The 18,424-nt window shown below is 45.7% G+C and overlaps 1 protein-coding gene across 9 annotated transcripts in view; it reads right to left on the bottom strand.

Moving 5' to 3' along the window:
- FAM117A (family with sequence similarity 117 member A) overlaps positions 1–18,332 on the bottom strand; it is a 32,177-nt gene extending 13,845 nt beyond the window's left edge. For 3 of the 9 annotated variants that reach the window (XM_080369753.1, XM_080369755.1, XM_080369758.1), the window contains exon 1: positions 6,921–7,061. In XM_080369753.1, the coding sequence (XP_080225879.1) occupies positions 6,921–7,032 (112 nt within the window). In that variant the 5' untranslated portion in view covers positions 7,033–7,061. Of the gene's footprint in view, positions 1–6,920; positions 7,073–11,131; positions 11,229–14,638; positions 14,794–17,326; positions 17,435–18,176 lie in introns of those variants that run through there. The other 6 variants (XM_080369754.1, XM_080369756.1, XM_080369761.1 and 3 more) reach the window with 5 other exon arrangements.
- Positions 18,333–18,424: the final 92 nt, after the last annotated feature.

The raw sequence follows: 18,424 nt of genomic DNA, 5'->3' as shown, positions 1-18,424 counted from the left end.
GAAGGGAAATTCACACCCATGCCAGGATGGGATTTCATATCTCTTTGCTCATTTCAGTAGACATTAATGCAGAAATGCAAAACCCTCAGAGCACTGAAATCCATTGCACCTTCCGCTGCGAGGCAGAAGCTGTGGTTAAACCACACTGCCCCTCATGACTCTTGCTCAAACTGTACACACAGCCCAAGACACCCAAAAAAGTACCTGCTGTTCCCAAAGCACAGCCCTCTAAGAAACCCACGAGAATCTTTGCTTCAGTGCTTGACCCGCACAGAAAAGAGCAACCCACCGAGCTGGGTGCATCAGAAAACAAAAAACCCAGGGGCAAAGAGGATCCCACACCAGGCTGGGGAGCTGGATTCCCATCTGATACAACCCAGCAATGACTTGCCCTGCAGGCTTCACTGAACCGGCCTCCGGGGCTTCACAACTGGCCCGGGAGCACAAGGGAAGAAATTCCAAGCTTTGTAAATCACTCCCCCTGGTTACAAGCTGCGTTAAGAGAGTACAGCTGGAGAGAGCTGCCCAAAGGACACAGCATCTGCAGATATCATTGAAGGAAATTAATAGGGGACACTAGCAGTTCAACCTGTCTTTTTTTTTTTTTTTTTGGACACAGACACTGTTAAACAGCGAGTCCCTCCAACACAGCTCAAGGCCTGAGGCTGAATGAACACCCAGCTGATGGAGAAGAGCGGAACTCTTCATCTTTAACTTAATTTTTACAAAGTTTGTTTTGCAAATGATAAAACAATCTGAAAAATTTCAACATCCTCAAAGTCTTTGGTTGAAATGCACATTTTACTAAATCTAGCCAGATGCAAGGAACTACTTTGGTGGGATCTTCAAGCAAGCCCATCTCGCTGGGAGTGCCTCTGGACCGGCTTTACACTCTTGAAATTTAAGTAAGAGCTACAAGACAGATAGGCAGGCAGCCTCAAAGAGTGGTTTAGGAGCAAGCAAAAACTTGTTCAAACGTTAGTCCTTTAGGACTTGTTCACTCTGATCCTGGAGAATACAGATGACTAAGGAGCTACCTGAATGATCCATGTCATCCATATCAGAAGAGTGAAACCCATGCAATGAAGACAGAGCTGTGGGTTTGGGCTTTTAACCTTTTTTGTTAACTATTTAAATCAATTCCTGATAAGCATCTAGAAATCAAGATCACTGCAAGGGGCAGGGCCCTCAATCCAAGGATGAGAAACCTTTGATTCTCAAGCCCTTGGAAATCTTCCAGTAGAGACAAAATAAAGTAAAATGAAAACAAAGTAAGACATCCTTGACATTTCTACTGTTATAGACAAGGTAGAAAACAAGGGAAAAGAAGGTTTCCTGTCCTTTGTATGCATGACAACATAAATCACATCAACACATTATAACAAGCCCTCCTCCCTACTCACAGTCATCTCTATGGCTAGCTGCAGTTAAGCCACCTGCCTAGAGGGCCCAACATGAAGCTACTTTTCAGCAAGGAAAAAAGAAAAGTAAATCCCATCTGATACACCTTCCAATGACCCTCCCATGCCTTTTCTAACTGGGAAGCAGGACACCAAAGCCAGTATTAGCTCAGCATCACAGCTAGCCTAAACAGCATAAGCACAACAGCATTACACATACAGCTGTTGTACACAGTAGCCTCAGGCTCAAGCATGCCAGGAACTGTATGAACTCCAATTCCTGTTCCTGAACGGATGGCACACAAGCTATAAGAAACTGAGGCACTGGGAAGAGAAGCAGCTTGCCCAGAGTCATGCAGCAGGTTCCAGACAAGCATGGTAACAATTACCTCCCATTATTTTCAAAGGATAGGCTAACCACACAACTTTCTTTGAAATTTTCCTCATTTCCTGTACAGTCAACCCTGCATTATCAGGTGGTTTGAATGGCAGCACAAGCTTAATTTTTAATGCAAAAAGGCCTGATTAATATAAACACCAAGAGGGAATGTTATGGGTCTTTCCTGGAGATCTTTCTTACAACTGTGTATCCCACCAAATCAGCATTGTCATCTTAAAACTGCAGGAGCAGTGAAGGAAGTGCCAAGATCAGCTCAGTGTGGTCAATGCTGCCATTTATGCAGCATTTCAACATCCGAGTTTTTGCATAAAGAGAACTCATTGCACTTTGGTGCTCGACATTATTTCTCTCACAGGGTCAGGCCAAGTACTTGTTTTTTCTTTTGCACCATGCAGTCTGACAGTAAAAATGATTACCACACCTGGAACAGGACCACTTCTCTGCACAAATAGGTATCCAGGTTCCTCCAGTTCTCTACTCACCCAACAAATGTTGAAAACTTTGCTACAGCCCATGCAATTGTGCTAGATAAGCCCCAGCTGAAAGAAAGGTTCACAAATAAAAATCCATCCAGGGTAAATGACCTGAGAGCTTCCTAGTTCCTCTGGAGCATTCTGCTTTAGAAGGGACAGATCAAACTGACTGCATAGTCCTATCCCTTCCCCCTGCAAATTTGGTTTTAAATGTCATCTCCAGCATTTTAAAGCAGAGAAAAACTTGTTTCACCCACTGAATGTCAACACCAGTCAAGATTAGTTATAGATGTGTCCTTTGTTTCCCCTTTCCCACACCCGTATCCAGAGGCTAACAAACTGGGAGCAGCAAGTTTAGACTGAAAGTATGATCTGTATCAGCTAAGGACTGCAATACCATGAATGGGCTCCAATTACTGTGCAAGAAACTTGTTCTACATTAAACAAAGCCACCTGCAATACTTCACCTCCAAACCTGAGCCATGTATTGTATTCAGCTGTGTTCTGCACAAAGACTGATTTGATTCCATAGGACAGAGGCAGGATTCTTCCTGGCTAGTGCTGCAGCAGGACATCTTCAAGATTTCCCCATCCCTCAACCAGTCCCTACATGAGTACTTTTCCCCCTTACCTGTGCTTAACCCTTTAATTCCATGAGCCTGCTTACCAACAGCAAAACTCCAGAGACAAAGGCAGAATTACTTAATAGCGATGAATCCCAAAATCTGGAAATGCAAAGCCTGCCAAAGCAGCTATTTGCACAGTGCAGCAGCACAATTTTCCTGTGACAGTACTCTACATTCCTGCTTGAAGAGTCAATACCAACTGAGCTGCTACTTCTGAGATACTGCTTCTCTAAGATGAGCTCCTTCACTTTTGAGTTGGGTGCAGGATATGAACATTATGAATCTGTGTCCTTTGTTCACTTGCTTAAGCACCCCCTGGAAAACTACAGGTGTTAAACAGCATGAAAGAAAACTCAAGAGCAGACACCACAAACATCTGGACACTGTTTCAGCAAGGAAAGCCTTTATACCCCATCCCCCAGGACACAACACTCCATCAGATACCAACTGCTAAAGTGAACACAGTGAGGCCTGAAGCCTTAAGATATTCAGCTAAAAAGACTGAGGAGGGGAGGAGACCCCCACACTCCTTACATGATGCCTGCAGCAAAGGGAGGAAGCAGAGGATGATACTGGTAACAGCTCTGCTGCATCACTCCCATGGAGGCAGCAATCCCACAGCACTTTCAAGTGGTAAACAGACATTTTTATTCCTAAAGAAACGCTTTCATTTCGCTAAACATACACTCAGTATTGCCAATGAATAGTGTCCCACTCATCTGCCTCTGTAATATGCACCAGGCACGGGTTTAATTCAGACACCAAATGAAGATATTTGGCAGTCCACTCAGTCTCTCTAGCAGGATCCACAGAGCAAAAACAACTGGACATCTCAAAAACAGGCAAGTTCAGCAGGCAAGCAACAAAATCCCATCTAGATGAGTCAGCTCAGCCAACAGTAACTTCCTGAAAAGCTAAAAGGCACCACATAATTCTGGGGTTGTAGGGGTGGTGGTGTGAAAACTTGTGAATTTATTGAAATCTGGTGAAGAGAGGCTATGATTAAAGCTTTGGTTTCACAGAGAGTTCATGGGAAATACATGAAGTGCAAGACAGAGGCCTTGTCAAAGCCATTCATGAAACCTCCAAATCAAGCATTTAGGTCTACAGGTGAGGACTTGCATCTCTGCACCTCACTGCTGATCCTCTTACACCACACTGTCACTGGTACACAGGTACACCCTTTCACCTCCCAAGAAATCTACTCCAACACCATTCAGAAAAGCAGTTGGTAAGGTAACTCCCGGATCAGCTATCCACCCCATCTTATCCCTACGCATTTACATAAGGAATGCACTGAAGGAGTCTGCTTGACTAGCAATGTGTGACATGATTTTGCTTTTCCACTATATTCCATCTTCTCCCACTCTGTGCATGAACCAGTTTAGACGACTACAACTTCTTACCCGCTCACATTCACAAAATTCTATGTTCACCAATGGGTCCGCAAATTAAAATTTGGGCTGCAATTTAAATAATCCTTTTTTTTTTCCGCTAGTGTCATACTGGGGGGGGGGGAAGGGAGAAGACAAAGACTTCTCAGTGTCTTGCTTAAGAAAATTAACTGGGGTTACTGGGCAGTGCATTCACAAGTGTGAAGGCACAGGTCTCAGGAAGGCTGGATGCAAACGTTGAAACTCTCCCACCAGTACATGGTTCTGTGTGGGCTTTGGAGGAAACAACTGAGGCCACAAACAGCACAAGCATTGCCGTTAACAGATTTAAACTTCAAAGTCTCTACAGAGCTCACTCCACCCCAGACAACACATAACCTTGCCAGTATCACAGCACCTGCAGAGCTCTGACTAACCCCAGTAGCCGCCTCTGAGCCACCTAAGCTGGCAGAAATAGATGCAACAAGGATGGGTCCAGCCTGCACCTGAAGAGGATCACACACTAATACACTACCTGCTTCACCACCAAAAGCCACATCACTGAAGAGATAAGCAATTTAAAAAAAAACAACACGCTGACCCCAATGACACAGATCAGATCCATCACTACAACTCCCAACATCCTGGATTTCTAAATAGCAAGTCAAGTCCTTTTAAAATATTCTTAGACCTCCTTCCTGGCATCCCACAGCTCTAGCTCTTCCTTTTAACAGAAGCCCTTTGAAAGACTCAGCAGCTGCTCCTCATCTCAATGGGATCCTCTATTATCTGAGCAGCTGCAGGATCAGACCCCCAGATCACACCTCTTCTACCAGCAAGAACCACAGAGATCTGCAGCAGCTAACCACCATGCAGCTCGAGTGATTCAGTAAGTCTGCAGAGTCAAATGAGGAAGATTTGACAAAGCAGCAGATTTCCATGCTGAGCCCCAAAAAGGTAGGAGCAAAAGTGTTAGATTATGAATCACCAGGGTATCAGCTTTTGGTTAAACCCTGCCAGTTTACTGCTACAGCTCCCACACATGCAGGCAGCAAACTGAAGCATACAAAGAGCAAGGAGGCAGAAAGCAATGAAAATTTCAAACTTCCAAAACTGTGTAGATGAAATGACTATGATCAAGAGGAAAAACTCAAGCTCCTAAAGCCGGTACAGTGAGCTACAGAGCCAGGAAGAAACGAAGGCCAGCAATCCTGGTTCATGTCAATGGAGCTCCAGCCGTTTTGCCCTCAGAAAGCTGCATGGTATTCACCACACTTTGGAGCAGGTACAGTACAGAGCCCTAATACAACTAAGGGATCACAGGCAGCCTAGCTCTCCCTTCTTTCAGATTTGCTTTATTTTCTTATTAACAGCTGAAGCTACTGAGTAATTGCCCTATTAACAGCGACTTCACCTCAATTTCAGCATACCACTGAGAGGGAAGGCAAGACTAGCACTCCAAAGAATTTATTCCATTAACTTGTTTCACATGTAAATTAAGCAAAAAAGCTTTTTAATAGCTTCTCTGATCAATACCAACTCTGCCAGTGGCAGGAATGACCGTTAAGTCTCAAGCAGTGAAACGCAGGAGACTTCAGGAAAGGACACTGATTCTCACTATAGGATGGGCTGCAGCACTGTCCTCTGCAAAGCCGATTAAATCGCTCCTGTATTAACCAAGAGACCAGCGCTTTGAACAGATGCCACGAGGATCAGCTGGCCCAAAGCTTGACAAATATTTCTCTCTGTTCCAGAAGTCCGTTTAACTCAAACCTAACCCAAAAAGTGTTTCACTGCTATTTTAACACTTCTTGAGATAGTGAACGGCCAAGAGCCCAACATTCAAAAGCAGTCCCGTGAACAGCCAAAAGTAATACGTACATAAAGAAAAGCCAAAGACAGCTACTAGGTCTCCAAAAAGTTATATTTAAATAAGCATTCCTGAAGCGGTCAGAAAAATCTCAGTGGTGCAATTAGGGACAAATTGCCATCAGCACAAATCAAATTATTGCTTCTTTATCAAGCCAGATCAGATGCATAAAATACAGGACTCGAGTTTTTTGTGAAACCACCTCCGAACAGGCAGATCCCTGCCCCGGCAGCCCGCAAGCAGCGGCACGTCCTGCCTGCACCGACGCTGGGGCCGGGGTGAGAGCTGCCCCTCCGTGTGCGACCGCAGCCCGCGGGAGCGCCCGAGCCACCTCGGCTGTTCGGGGACGCGGCCCGCCACTCCCCTTCGCTCACTGTCTCTTCTGCCTTGTGTCGCGCCCCACCCCCCGCCCGCCCCGGTTTCTTTTCCCCTGTCCGCGGTTCGCTCATTTTTTTCACTTCCACCCACGCAGCACCGATCAGGAGCTTCCCCAGCACACGGGGGCATTCACCAATGCCGAACGGGAGGTGCTGGCGCGCACAGCCCCGGAACCCCCCGCTGCAAGGGCCGAGCACGGCTCCGTCTCAGCTGCCGGGGCCCGGGGCACAGAGGCGCTCCCCCGCGGGGGCGCGCTGCAGAGCGGTTCGCACAGGGACTAGCCGCTGCGTGCGCCCGGGAGGTGCCGCTGAGAACCGGCTTCAGAGCCCCACCCCGGGCCGGGGACACTAGGCTTCCTCGCCGCCCCGCCTGCGCACGGGAGGTGCCCGCTTCCACCCACCGTTACCTGCCCGGCCCCCGTCTCCGCGGCGCTGCTGGAGCTGGAAGGGGACGGTGGCGCGGAGCGGCTGGAGCCCCCCCACTCCGCCGCGGCAGTAGGGCGCACCAGCCATCCCGCCCGCCCGCAGCACTGATGCCAGTCTGCCGCCAGCAACGCTTATCAACGCTGCGGGGGCGGCGCCGGCGGGCGGAAGCCAGCGATCACTGGCTGTCCGTAGCCAACCGACCCGCCCCCTCCAACCAAAGCCAATGAGCGCTCCCTGCAAGCTCCTCCCATGCACGCGCTGTAACAGCAGCCAATCAGAAATGCAGTCACCCTTAATAGGCGTCAACCCTCCCGCCAGAGCCAATCAAACAGGGAAGAGATAATCACGCCCTGCCCTCTCTCCCTGCAAAAGGCGGCGGCAGGACCAATCGGAACAGGGGATATCGGTGTAAAGCCCGCCCTACCACGGAGGAGCCAATCCTAAGCCTCTTCCAACGCCCCGCCCCTTCCCCGCGAAGGCTAATCAGAACGTTCGCCCTCTGCCTCTGGCGGGTCACGTGGGCGGGCCTGGTTTCTCTTTCACCTTGGGAGGGAGGCGCGGCCCCGGGCCGCTGCAGGCCCCAGGGCGGTGGCGGGCCGGTTCGCCCCGCGGCGGGGGCTACGCTGCGTGCAGCGGCGAAGGAGAAATGCAGGAAGAAGCAGAAAGCTTAAACATAGTCAAGATCATAGTGCAGGCTTCTAGCACTAAGCTCCCGGCCCCCCACCCACGGCCCTCCCGCCGCGCCAAGGGAGCGGAGGCTTTCATCAGCTGGATGGTGTTTCCCCCCTGCCATTTTCCTGAGCTCTGCGCTGAGCACAGTGAACATCGCAGCGGGCGTTTGCCTTTCAACTAAAAAAAACTGCTGTGGAAAATTCTAATACAAGTTTTACTGCGGGGTGAACTTCCAATTGTGTGTACCCCTCCGCCATCTGAAATTCAAGCGATCTCACTGCAACCCCACTCTGGCTGAATTAAGAGAGTTTTTTCTTTTTTTTAAAAAAAAAGCAGCTGGAAAAAGACAAATCAAAATGTTGAGGCTGGGGGTTCTTTTCTGTTCCTCAAGTATCATTTCTGGTCCTGTCTTCTATTTAAACCTTATAATTACATAGTGTTATCTGATTTCTTGACAAGGTATCGCAACATGCTTTTTTCCCCTTGTTCTAGTTCCCTAAAACATGTTTTTAGTCTAACTAGTCCTCAAATCAAGGTCATTATGTTTCACCCTTTCCGTTCACCATACCTCTACTAAACCTACAAGCAGACTCTACCTGCTACGGGTCCAGGCCTACATTCTACCTCCAGATGGATGCAGTTATGTGGGTTTAGAGAAAGGAAGCATCTGTCCAAGTGGAAAAGGTAGGGCTGATCTAGCTAACCCAGGAGCCTGGGAAGCCATGGCACAGCTAGCTAAGAACAGGGGGGAAAGGCATGAGGTAGCAAAGTAGCCCAGGCTTTGTGCCAACCTCTCTGGAGAGGAGAGGCTATGACTGCAGCAGACAGTTGGTCTCCCCAGTGGCTATCACAGCAAAGCAGCACTCCCCATCCTCTTCCTGTATCTCTCCACTCACAAGGCCGGCTGTTTCTGTTTGCATGTAATCAGGCAACAGATGGTAAACTAGACAGTGCCATCTTCTTGCTTCTAGAAAAACCAGGGGGTGGGGTGGGTAAGAGGTGGCATATATTACAATACTGCAGTGACAGAATGTACCTCCTGATGGAAGCAAAGATGCAACAGAAACCACAGCTTTGGTTATTAGATCTTAGTAAAAAAACAAAATGCCACCCATCAAACTAATCATCCCTATCTCTTCTAGCAAGAAGTGCTGCACAATCTCTGATAAGGTCAGTCACACAGGGAGGCACAATGACCTCTGCTCAGGCCTGTCCTAAGGTAGGGGAACATTCCAGAACAGCAGCAGTGTTAGGGAGCATTTCTGAGAGTTAACAGCATTCCTCAGAAGACAGATCAAGTATTTCTCTCAATCTTACAACCTAAAATTAAGTTTGAAACTCAACAAACAAGTGGTGTTCTCCTAACAGTTCTTCCTATCCCAGCTCCTGCTGCAGCAACAAGGTAAAACTATACCTAGCTGATCTTTGAAACCTCACTGCCTACTCTGTATCCAGACATTTCTTCAAGTCAAAGACACTCTTCCTAAAAATATTTCTTTCCCAAGGTCCGTAGTAACTATTAGCAAACAAATAGAAAATCAAATGTATAGGAACAGAGAGGGAACTACCAACGTGCAGCTGTTCAGAAGAATATAAAATTGCAATGAAAAATAGTTCTAAATGCTACATAGAGGAGTTTTGAACATATTCTTCTTCCACTGACAGACTGGTAGCTCGACTTTTCTAGCAACCCTTCAGTCAGTCCTTCCAACCTAGAAATTCAAATTCACCTTTCAGTTTCTCTGCCACACTGTCTTTTTAAGGCACTGCAATTTGAACCCAACACGCACAGCTGGACAAATTAAAAATGCTCACTCCTCTGTGCTGTTCTGTTTTAGCATAAAGGAGGTCACACAGCTGTGCCTTTGATAGTTCTCACCGTATCTCATGCTACAAATACAGCAAGGAATACTGAATTAAAAAAACCAAACAAGCCACAAAGTGGTTTGGCACAACTAGGCTAAGTGCCACTCTATCTCAAGCACAAGTTTCGTTTTCACCAAAGGCTTCGCTCAAGGCTTAAAAAAACCCACATTTTGCTTTAATATGTAGGAAGAGGCAAGAAAGCACCAGCTGTTCCCTATCAAATGGGCTACAGCCATTCTAGCTCAGATGAGTTGCACATTATCAGCCAGCCAAGTTTATTTGCAACAAAAATGGGCCTTTCTGTATCCTTCCCCAAAGACACACACCACAGAGTAAGTGTTACAAAATTAAAGTTCCTACATTCCCACAGGCTACACTCCAGCCTACGCAATGCGGTCATCTCCCCGTAATTAAGGTTCCTAATTCTGTGCTGCATAGTAGCAGAAGTAACACAATCTTTTACAACTGCTTGAGGGCTGCAGGTCAAGGATCCAACTTCTTATCATACTCTGCCTGCTTGTTTCCATTGCCTCTGCCACAGCAGCTTCTGTAGCCTTCTCTCCTTGCACAGAAGGAGACCTGACCTACCACACCACCAGTTAACTATTCTCAGTTTTCAGAGCCTCAGAAAGCCAGCCATTTCATTACAATTAGCAAACACCACAAAGCTTCAGAATTATCAAATGCATCTCACGGCTATGGACAGACCTATTCAACGTGTTCCAGAAAGTCACCTTTTAACACTTAATAGCACTGTCCAGTTCCTCAGTATTTACCAGCAGCATGCAGAAGAGTATCTCTGTGTAACAGGCCAGGCCTTCCCTTCCCCATGAGACTCCTCCGAGTACACCCTACTACACATCCCAGAACTGCTGCCCACCGTTCTTTAGCTTTATGTCACTTGATGAAGTGACAGGAAATAGGAAACATGTCAGGCTGAAGAGTTGCCACTGCAGTCTTGTCATTCTGGTCCAGCGCTCAAGTCCCAAATGCGATTATATTTCTGGCTGTTTGCTATGGGTAGGAGGGAGACAGAGCTTAGATTTAAAGTCCTGATCAGCTGAGCATGAACGTGGAAGATCAAAGGGTCATTCAGCATACAAGCTAAGCTTTCCCTCATTGTCCTTGAACAAAATTCCTCTCACTCTGAACTGTGGAGTAAAATGCCTGCCTGTCTGCCTCCCACTCTTATCCCCAGGAGAGATGGCTGCACTTCACTACTGGACAGTTTCTGCACTCAAATGTTTTGAGATGAAAAGCTCTAAAGAGCAGCAAGATAAATAAAACTGCAGTTTATTAAAAGAGACTAACAGATTATTCACCAGACCAGCCAAGCTATTTCACAGTCTGGTCATGCTTGCAGTGCAAACAGTGGGAGTTTTGGGAACACAGCACAAACCCTGCTAAGAGTAAGGAGACATTATGAAATGGATCATTTTAACCAAGTCATGGAAAGGCTCCTAATAGTATGAATCATCAATATAACAGAAAGAAAGAGTACACTTGAAAGTAATCACTGATGTCCAGCACTGCCAACATGGTAATAGAACATGCAAATTAATACAAGCAGACCAAGGAGAGCAAGTCAATCAAGTACCAAACAGGCAAGGGACTCAAAACTACAGCTATAACAGAGCGTATCTCATACCTGCTGCTGCAACATCCTCCACGGCTGCCTGGGTTCCTTCTACCCACTTTAAGAGCCATCTGATCACCTCACTGCTGTGACCCTGTAGCTTCTCCTGCTGGAAAACAGATGCAACAGGGATGAAGTTTATTACCTGCTTTAGGATCTTTTCATCATACACTTGCAGAAGGTTGGGTACATGATTTCCCATTTTATTTTATACCACCATTAGTGCTGATGGTGTTCAGGGCTATCCCCTGCTTTGTGCCAGGCTGTGCATTTACACTTGACTGTTCAAAGTGACACACAAAAGTTGCCTGCAAGAAGACATAACACATCTAGGGGACACCAGGACTTGTGATCTGTGCTGGCACATCCCAAGAGATGATCTTGTTTCTCCTCCCAGGCCTAACCACTTGGCTTCAGGAGTTAGCCAGCATCTAGTCACCTCGTAAGATTTCCCAGAATAAACCAGCCTGCATCAGGTGTAAAACATTTCCCATTAAGGAATAACAGCATGCTTAGGACAATGTGCCTTAAAGGAAGCTTTACATTTCAGGACTGAGAAACCACAGCTTTGCCTGTTTGCACAGAAGAGTGTCAGCAATTAGAGCTCTAGTTCACCCATCAGCTACTGTCTGGCAAAGCATGGCAGCTCAGTCACACAGCAGTACCCTTCCATTTCCTGAAACCAAATTAGATTAGAAACTGTTAAAAGTGTGATACAGAAAAAAAGTTTACATAAAGGGCTGTATTTGGCACAAGAATGTTATTCCCTCATAGATACAAGGCAGTCCCAAGACATGATCCCCAAGAAGCGCTGCTGAACTTTTCCAGTACATGGAACTTACAAATTTGGTAGCAATGGTAAATAAAGCTGTGGTAACAACTGGCACAATGTAATTAGGAAAAAATGCAGACGCTGAAGAAAATAACCTACTTGGCTCACCTCAGAGCTCAGCAAGCCAGAAGTTCATATGGGAAGAAACTTTTTTCTTTGCCATGAACAATTACAAAAACAGGAGTTTCAAAGGAAATCAGCAGTTCCAGCTGGCACATAAACCTTATCCTAGGAACAGCCATTTTGCAGCAGTGCACTTCTAACAGGACACAAGACCCCAGAAAGCAATAACATTACTCACCCCAATCTTTACTTATCTGAAAATTTTCTTCAGGACAATATGTTTTTTCCTAATTAGAGCTATACAGGACAGTGATCATATCACATGTTACAAACTGGTGTAAAAGCTACTGCTTCCACGTTGTGATATGCTTCCTCCAGATATATCCTCCCATTCTCCATCCGTTCTGGATTGTCAGTTTGCACTCTGTTTTGGCTCCTTCAGTGTTAAAGCACAGAGCTAATCAGTATCCTAAGAAACTAATAGAAAGATAAACCTGCCTAAACAGAGAAGCTGCCAAATTGATGCACGTCTGATATCAGAGTAAGCCAGACCATCCCAGCAATGGTGTCGTTCAGTGTACCAAACTGGTAGTAGGCTGATCAAAATCATTTTGCCTAGCTCTGGTTTTTACTTCCACCCTGTCTTAGTACAATTTTCTCTTGCTCCTTATCTTAAGACTGCTTACTTTCTTGACCTTTGGCTGAGCCTTCAAGTATACTCCACCCTTTAGTCTGGGGTGCCACTTGGTTTGTTACCCGCTTCCTATTTTCACTTTGAATCTAAATAGCAGGCACATCCTAAATCATCCCTCTATCACCACTACTGCAGGCAATTACCTGGGGCACAGACTATGATGATTAGGGACCACTCTTTAATTAGTGGAGCAAGCAAAGACAAATTCTGTCCCTACTATACTCACATATAACTTGTTTTTTATATCCCCAACCAAGATATCCAATGCCAGCTGGAAACTAAGCTACAAAGTCTATGGCTAGTTGCCCACAGCACCACAGTCAGTTTTATGAAAAAGAACTGCCCAGAGGATGGGCTCAGAAATGCCAAACAGGATAAAGTTTCACCTTCACTTCCCACGTCAGTGTCACCTTTTGTGACAAATCTTTCTTAAACCTGCAAAAGTCTGTGTCATTGGGCTAAACAACATGAACAGAGTTTTCCTTCAAGGAAGTATACAGTGGACTTGATTGATTAGGAGGCAAGGCATTAAGATCACTGCCAGGCAGTTGGAGAGCACTGCCTAGACTGGAAGGAATGTATTAAAGGAGCAGATCACAAATCCAAAAGCAGACAAGAGAACCCAAAAAATAAGCCATTTTAGCAGGAACAGCACAGGGATGGCATAAAAATATCTGGTCTATCAATAGGCTTTAGTTCTATCAGGGCAAAATGTACTTTTTTATTGCAACTATTTAATAATTAGATTATACTATGAGACCCAAGGGAGGGAGGGAGGAGGGGAGGGAACCAGGAAGTGTGGCTATATTCAGCTGTAACTAAGTGAAAAACTTCTGCTTTCAGCAAAAGTCAGACTAGGTCTTTTTTCCATTACAATTTAAAAAAAAAAAAAATGTAGGCCAAATGGGACTGACCTTGTTCCCAATGCCAGAAAACACAGGTTCCGCTCAGATGTCTGTGTGCCAGAGCCCCAGGGAAAGAGCGCGAGCATGGATTCCGTTCAAGTTTACTGAAACACCCTCGTCCATCTACAGCTAGATGTGTTCTGCAAGACCTTCAGATCAATGCATAGGACATGGCTACAGTTCTCCATACAGGGGTGTCTGTGACTATTTATACAAGTCAGCATCCATTCAGATCTAAACCAGCTTCAGGCTTTAAAAAACAAAAAAATGAAACAGACACTACCACACCCAACCTGCCTGCTGAACTGTATGCAAACAAATCCTTTTCAAACTGAAGGCCTCCTGATACGCAACAGCTGATGAATGTTATTTAATGCAAAAGTAAAAAATACTATGCCAATCTGCTAATAAATCCCACAGGCTATACCTGCTTCAACACTATGATTGTCTCAGTTGAGTACATTCGTTACTGTTGAGTTTGTTTCTGAAGCATACCAAAGCCCACTAGAGAGCTGGCATCTTCAGCTGTAAACAGAAGTAAAGACGCAAAAATACCTAGGGCCAAGCTTGTTGTTAGACCACGTTCCACAGCAGATTTTCTACCACATCACATTCTGTGCCTTGTACCTTCTACAATTTGTATATACATACCCACACTTAACCAGTTTACACATGGCTGACTATACTTTATCAAGAACCAAGTTCAAGCTTCTCAGCTAGTGACAGAAAAATTTAGGCTCCAACCCCTGCTCAAAGCCAGGCTGATGCAGATCAGGTTGCTCAGGCCCAGTCCAAAAATACAGGCAGCAAACAGCAGCTAGCCCTCAGTTATTCTATAGTAAAAGTGCCCTTGTGATCGATGGCGACCCACTCCCAAAAAGGTCTTTAAGACACATCAAATTGAGTTAGAAGTCAAGAGGTTCTCTGATGCAGCTCTGTTGCCCAGACTTACAACATCTAAAACTCAAACATTTTAAAATATATAGCTGGAACCCAAACCCAAGAGGGAAGCCACTTCTACTCACCTTCTGAAAGTATGAAAGTAAGAGCAGCAGCAGTCCTGGATCTTCCTATCAGTGTAACAGTGCCCTGGATATTTGCACCACTTTATCATTATCCTAGTCTTTCTGTAACTCTAGTCCCCAAGACTAGACTGAGATGATACGGACTGAGAAGACACCTAAAAGCAAATAAGATTTATTCAAGTATAGCACTTCAGATATTTTTACGGTATATTTTCATTACATAGCATTTCTCTCACTTGCTTTAAAACACACTTAAGTAGGTAAAGCAACTCTGTAGGAATGCATTATACCAAGTAACACACAAAGTAATTAAATTGAATGCTTTGAAGTACTTTACAAGCATTTATTCTGCTTCATCACAATTCCTACATAAGCAAGCCCACTTTATATTATCGCTAATATAAGTGATAGCTGTATTACAGATCCTGCAGGCAGCTCACTTAATACCACTGTCTCCAGAACTAGTGGGAACCAAGGCAGATTATAGTTTTAAACCTAATTTCAACCTACTGATGCTTGCACCTGTTTATGGAGATTGGATTTAATGAAAATTCCCTTTTAATTGCCTGTATTTTCTAAGATTCAGCAAGAGATACTTTTTTTTTTTTTTAATACAACAGTGAATGTACCTAAGCCCAGGCTCCAAAGACATTTAGTGAGGCTAAAGGCCTAGAGAGATTTCAATAGATTTAGTGAGATCTTCAGGGCCAAGAGATTTCAGGCAGCTAACTCTGCTGACATCAGTGGCAATCTGCAACCTATATATATATATATTAAATAACCGAGGATTTAAAAAACAAACATCACTGTTGTGTGATTTAACGTGACATTTCAAGTCATCGGGCATTTGCTAAACTTTCTTCTAATGTAGTATCAGGAAATTCCTCATTTCATACTTAGAAAATACTGACAAGAGTTAAACTGCAAGTCTGTCTTAAGAAACTTATTAAAGGGAGCTTAACCCAGTGGAGATCCTACACCAGTTTTGCACCCTGAAGAAATCACCCCCTCCCTTTCCAAGCCAATTCCCAATTTCGGGAGCTTGCTCAGGGTGAAACAGCTGTTTCATGCACTGACATCTAGTGGCGATGCCAATACGGAAAGCACCTGCCAGCACACGCAGGCCTCCACTTTCACCTCCCTTTTGTGTTTTTCCCTAGAACAGAGCTGCAGTTTCAGCTCCAACGAACACCAGGGCTGGAGCTTCTGCAGTACCAAGCACTGGCCATGGCCAAGGGCTGTATGTGAAGGACTGTACAAGTTAATGAAAAAACAGGTTTTTATTTCTGCTATAAGTCTAAGATTGGGCTGGATTTTGAACTGCAGCGTAGCAGCAGCAAGTTAAATCCTTGCAGTCTGTTCTACTGGTATATACACACATACAGAAAAGTTCTTGCAACCTGTGCTGTGGTCATAACATGATCTGGTTTTTGCTCTTATATGAGAGCATGAGACAGTTTTAGCAAATACAAGCCCATCTTCCCTTGTCATTGTCCCCTTCCTCCACACACAATGGATACTCTAGAATTACATCAATTCAGTGCTCAAACTGAACAGATGAATTACACTTCACATTACCGTTTTAATTATCAGAAGACTATAAAACTGCATGGAGAACTGGATTCCTGGCTTCTGTTCAAGTTCTGCCACCTCTAGGAAAGTTATTAAACACCACCCACTTCTGTTTGCTCTGGTTTCCTACCAGCATCCTGTTGGTGGTGGTGAGTGCTGCTAACATGCATCAACATTAACAACCTATTTCAGACATAAGCTTCAGTAACACCTAGAAGCTCTAATTAATACTCTCTTTACCTGATACAATTAAGTACTATAGCTCTCATAACACGGAGTTTTTGATAGAGAATCCTTTACCTACCACCAACAGGCAACTATTTCAATGGGATGTAGTAAGTGTGTAACTTTTCACAGTTCCCGTATTCTTTAGTCTTTTTTATTCAAGCAAATCTGCACTTGAATTCAGACATTTTCAAGGCCCGAACGTGTTATGTTACAACCCATCTTGAAGCTAATTGTCATTTTTCTACCACAAGCAGATTCCATTTAATGCAAGAAAAAATAAAAGATGAAGTTGCAACCTACAAGCTCTTTGAAATCTTTTTTATTGCTCGTAACTGTCCCATGTTTCCATTAAAGCCCTTCATCAGTTTACAGCATTAGAATCATTCACTCTTGTGAGGACTGAGCTTTGTCTCACGGAAAATACATGGGAGACGAGCAACTACAAAGTGTTTGGACCAACTCCTCCCTTTTCTTTCCATCAGGGAATACTGCACTACTTTTCTTTGTTCCCATTCTTCTTGCCATTTGAGGCGATGCTTTAGTTCATCCCAGATTTATCTTAAGTTAAACATTTCATGTTATTCTAATCACTTGAGAGCATAACATTCGTTAGCCTAGCAATACATTTGGGCTTAACTGCAATTTGAAATTCTACAAAATTCCAGGCAGACTTTTCTTTTTCTTATGAAGTAGGAAAAACTCATGCATTTGTGCAGCATTGTTTTCTCCTGCAGCTGCCTTTCAGTAGGTTTCCAAATTGGCTCACTGAAATAACTAAACTTACTGACTTGATCATGCATCCACAGTTTTCATGGGCTTAATATGTACTATTTTTAGATCAAACATACACTTATTTGCAACCAATGCATACACTCCCACTTCACATACCACACACACTGCTTCCCATTCCTCTGTGCTTTGGCAAAAACAGAGGTATTTCATCTCAACTTCTTCAGAACGTTTGCCTTTCAATATTTCACAGGAGATTGGATACACCTAGAAGCAATAACAATTTGGAATAAGAAAAGTGGTATTACTTGTATGACTAAGGATGACATACACTCACGAGGATTATAGGATCAGGCCCTGAGAATGTAATAATCCCTAAAGATAACAATAGTTTGAAAAGAAATCATTGTGTTTGATCTCCTCAGGTCTTTTTATAAAGCAATACACTGGTGCTCATAGACTGCTTTATCACATTAACGTTTTGATATATGATGTTTAACCAGCTACCGGGCAAGTCAGATCAGACTCGGGGGAGGGGGGCAGGGCAGACCCCCGGGGGTGGGTGGGTGGAGGGAGGGGGGCACGGCAGACCCCCGGGGGGGGCACACCCCGCAGCCCCCGGCCCGCACTGCCCCGGCCAGCCAGAGCCGCCTCAGCAGCTCTGGGAAGAGACACGACCAGCTGATATTCGCCCGTGACAGAAACACACAGGAAAAGCTTCACCCAAAACACACACGCCCCACGACGATATTTTGAGAGCGGAAAAATGAACTAACGACAACAGCCTCTTCGACCAGGAGCCCGCCGCAGCGCAGCCCTGCGAGGCCCGCCCAGGCCTGCTAGGCCCCCGCGGCGGCCCGCCCCAGCGCGGCGCCAGGGCTCGGGAACGGCCTCTCCCTCCAGCTGGCCGCGCACAGGGCAGGCGGCGGCACCCCCCTTAGCAGAAGGGGGGCCGGGAGCCGGAGGCGCGGCGCTCCCCGCCTCCGCCTCAAGAGCAACGGGGACTCACCGCCTTCCTCCACCCAATCACTCCATGGACCCGGCGGCGCGCCTCTGCCCGGCCCCAACATGGCCCCAGCGGGAGGGCTCAGGCTGCCCGAACCCAACATGGCTCCCTGGGGAACGCAGCCGCTCCGGTCCCCGGGAGCCCGCTGACTTCGCGCCGAAACCCAAGATGGCCGCCGCCCCAGCTCCCGCTAAAAGCCCTCAGCCCGAACCCAAGATGGCCGCCGGTAGCTTCACCGTCAGCGGCGGCGC

The sequence above is a fragment of the Falco punctatus genome, assembly GCF_963210335.1.
Source record: "Falco punctatus genome assembly, chromosome: 19".
In the NCBI taxonomy this organism is placed as follows: domain Eukaryota; kingdom Metazoa; phylum Chordata; class Aves; order Falconiformes; family Falconidae; genus Falco; species Falco punctatus.
The sequence above is the reverse complement of the archived record's forward strand: the minus strand, read 5'-3'. Positions and strand labels throughout refer to the sequence as shown.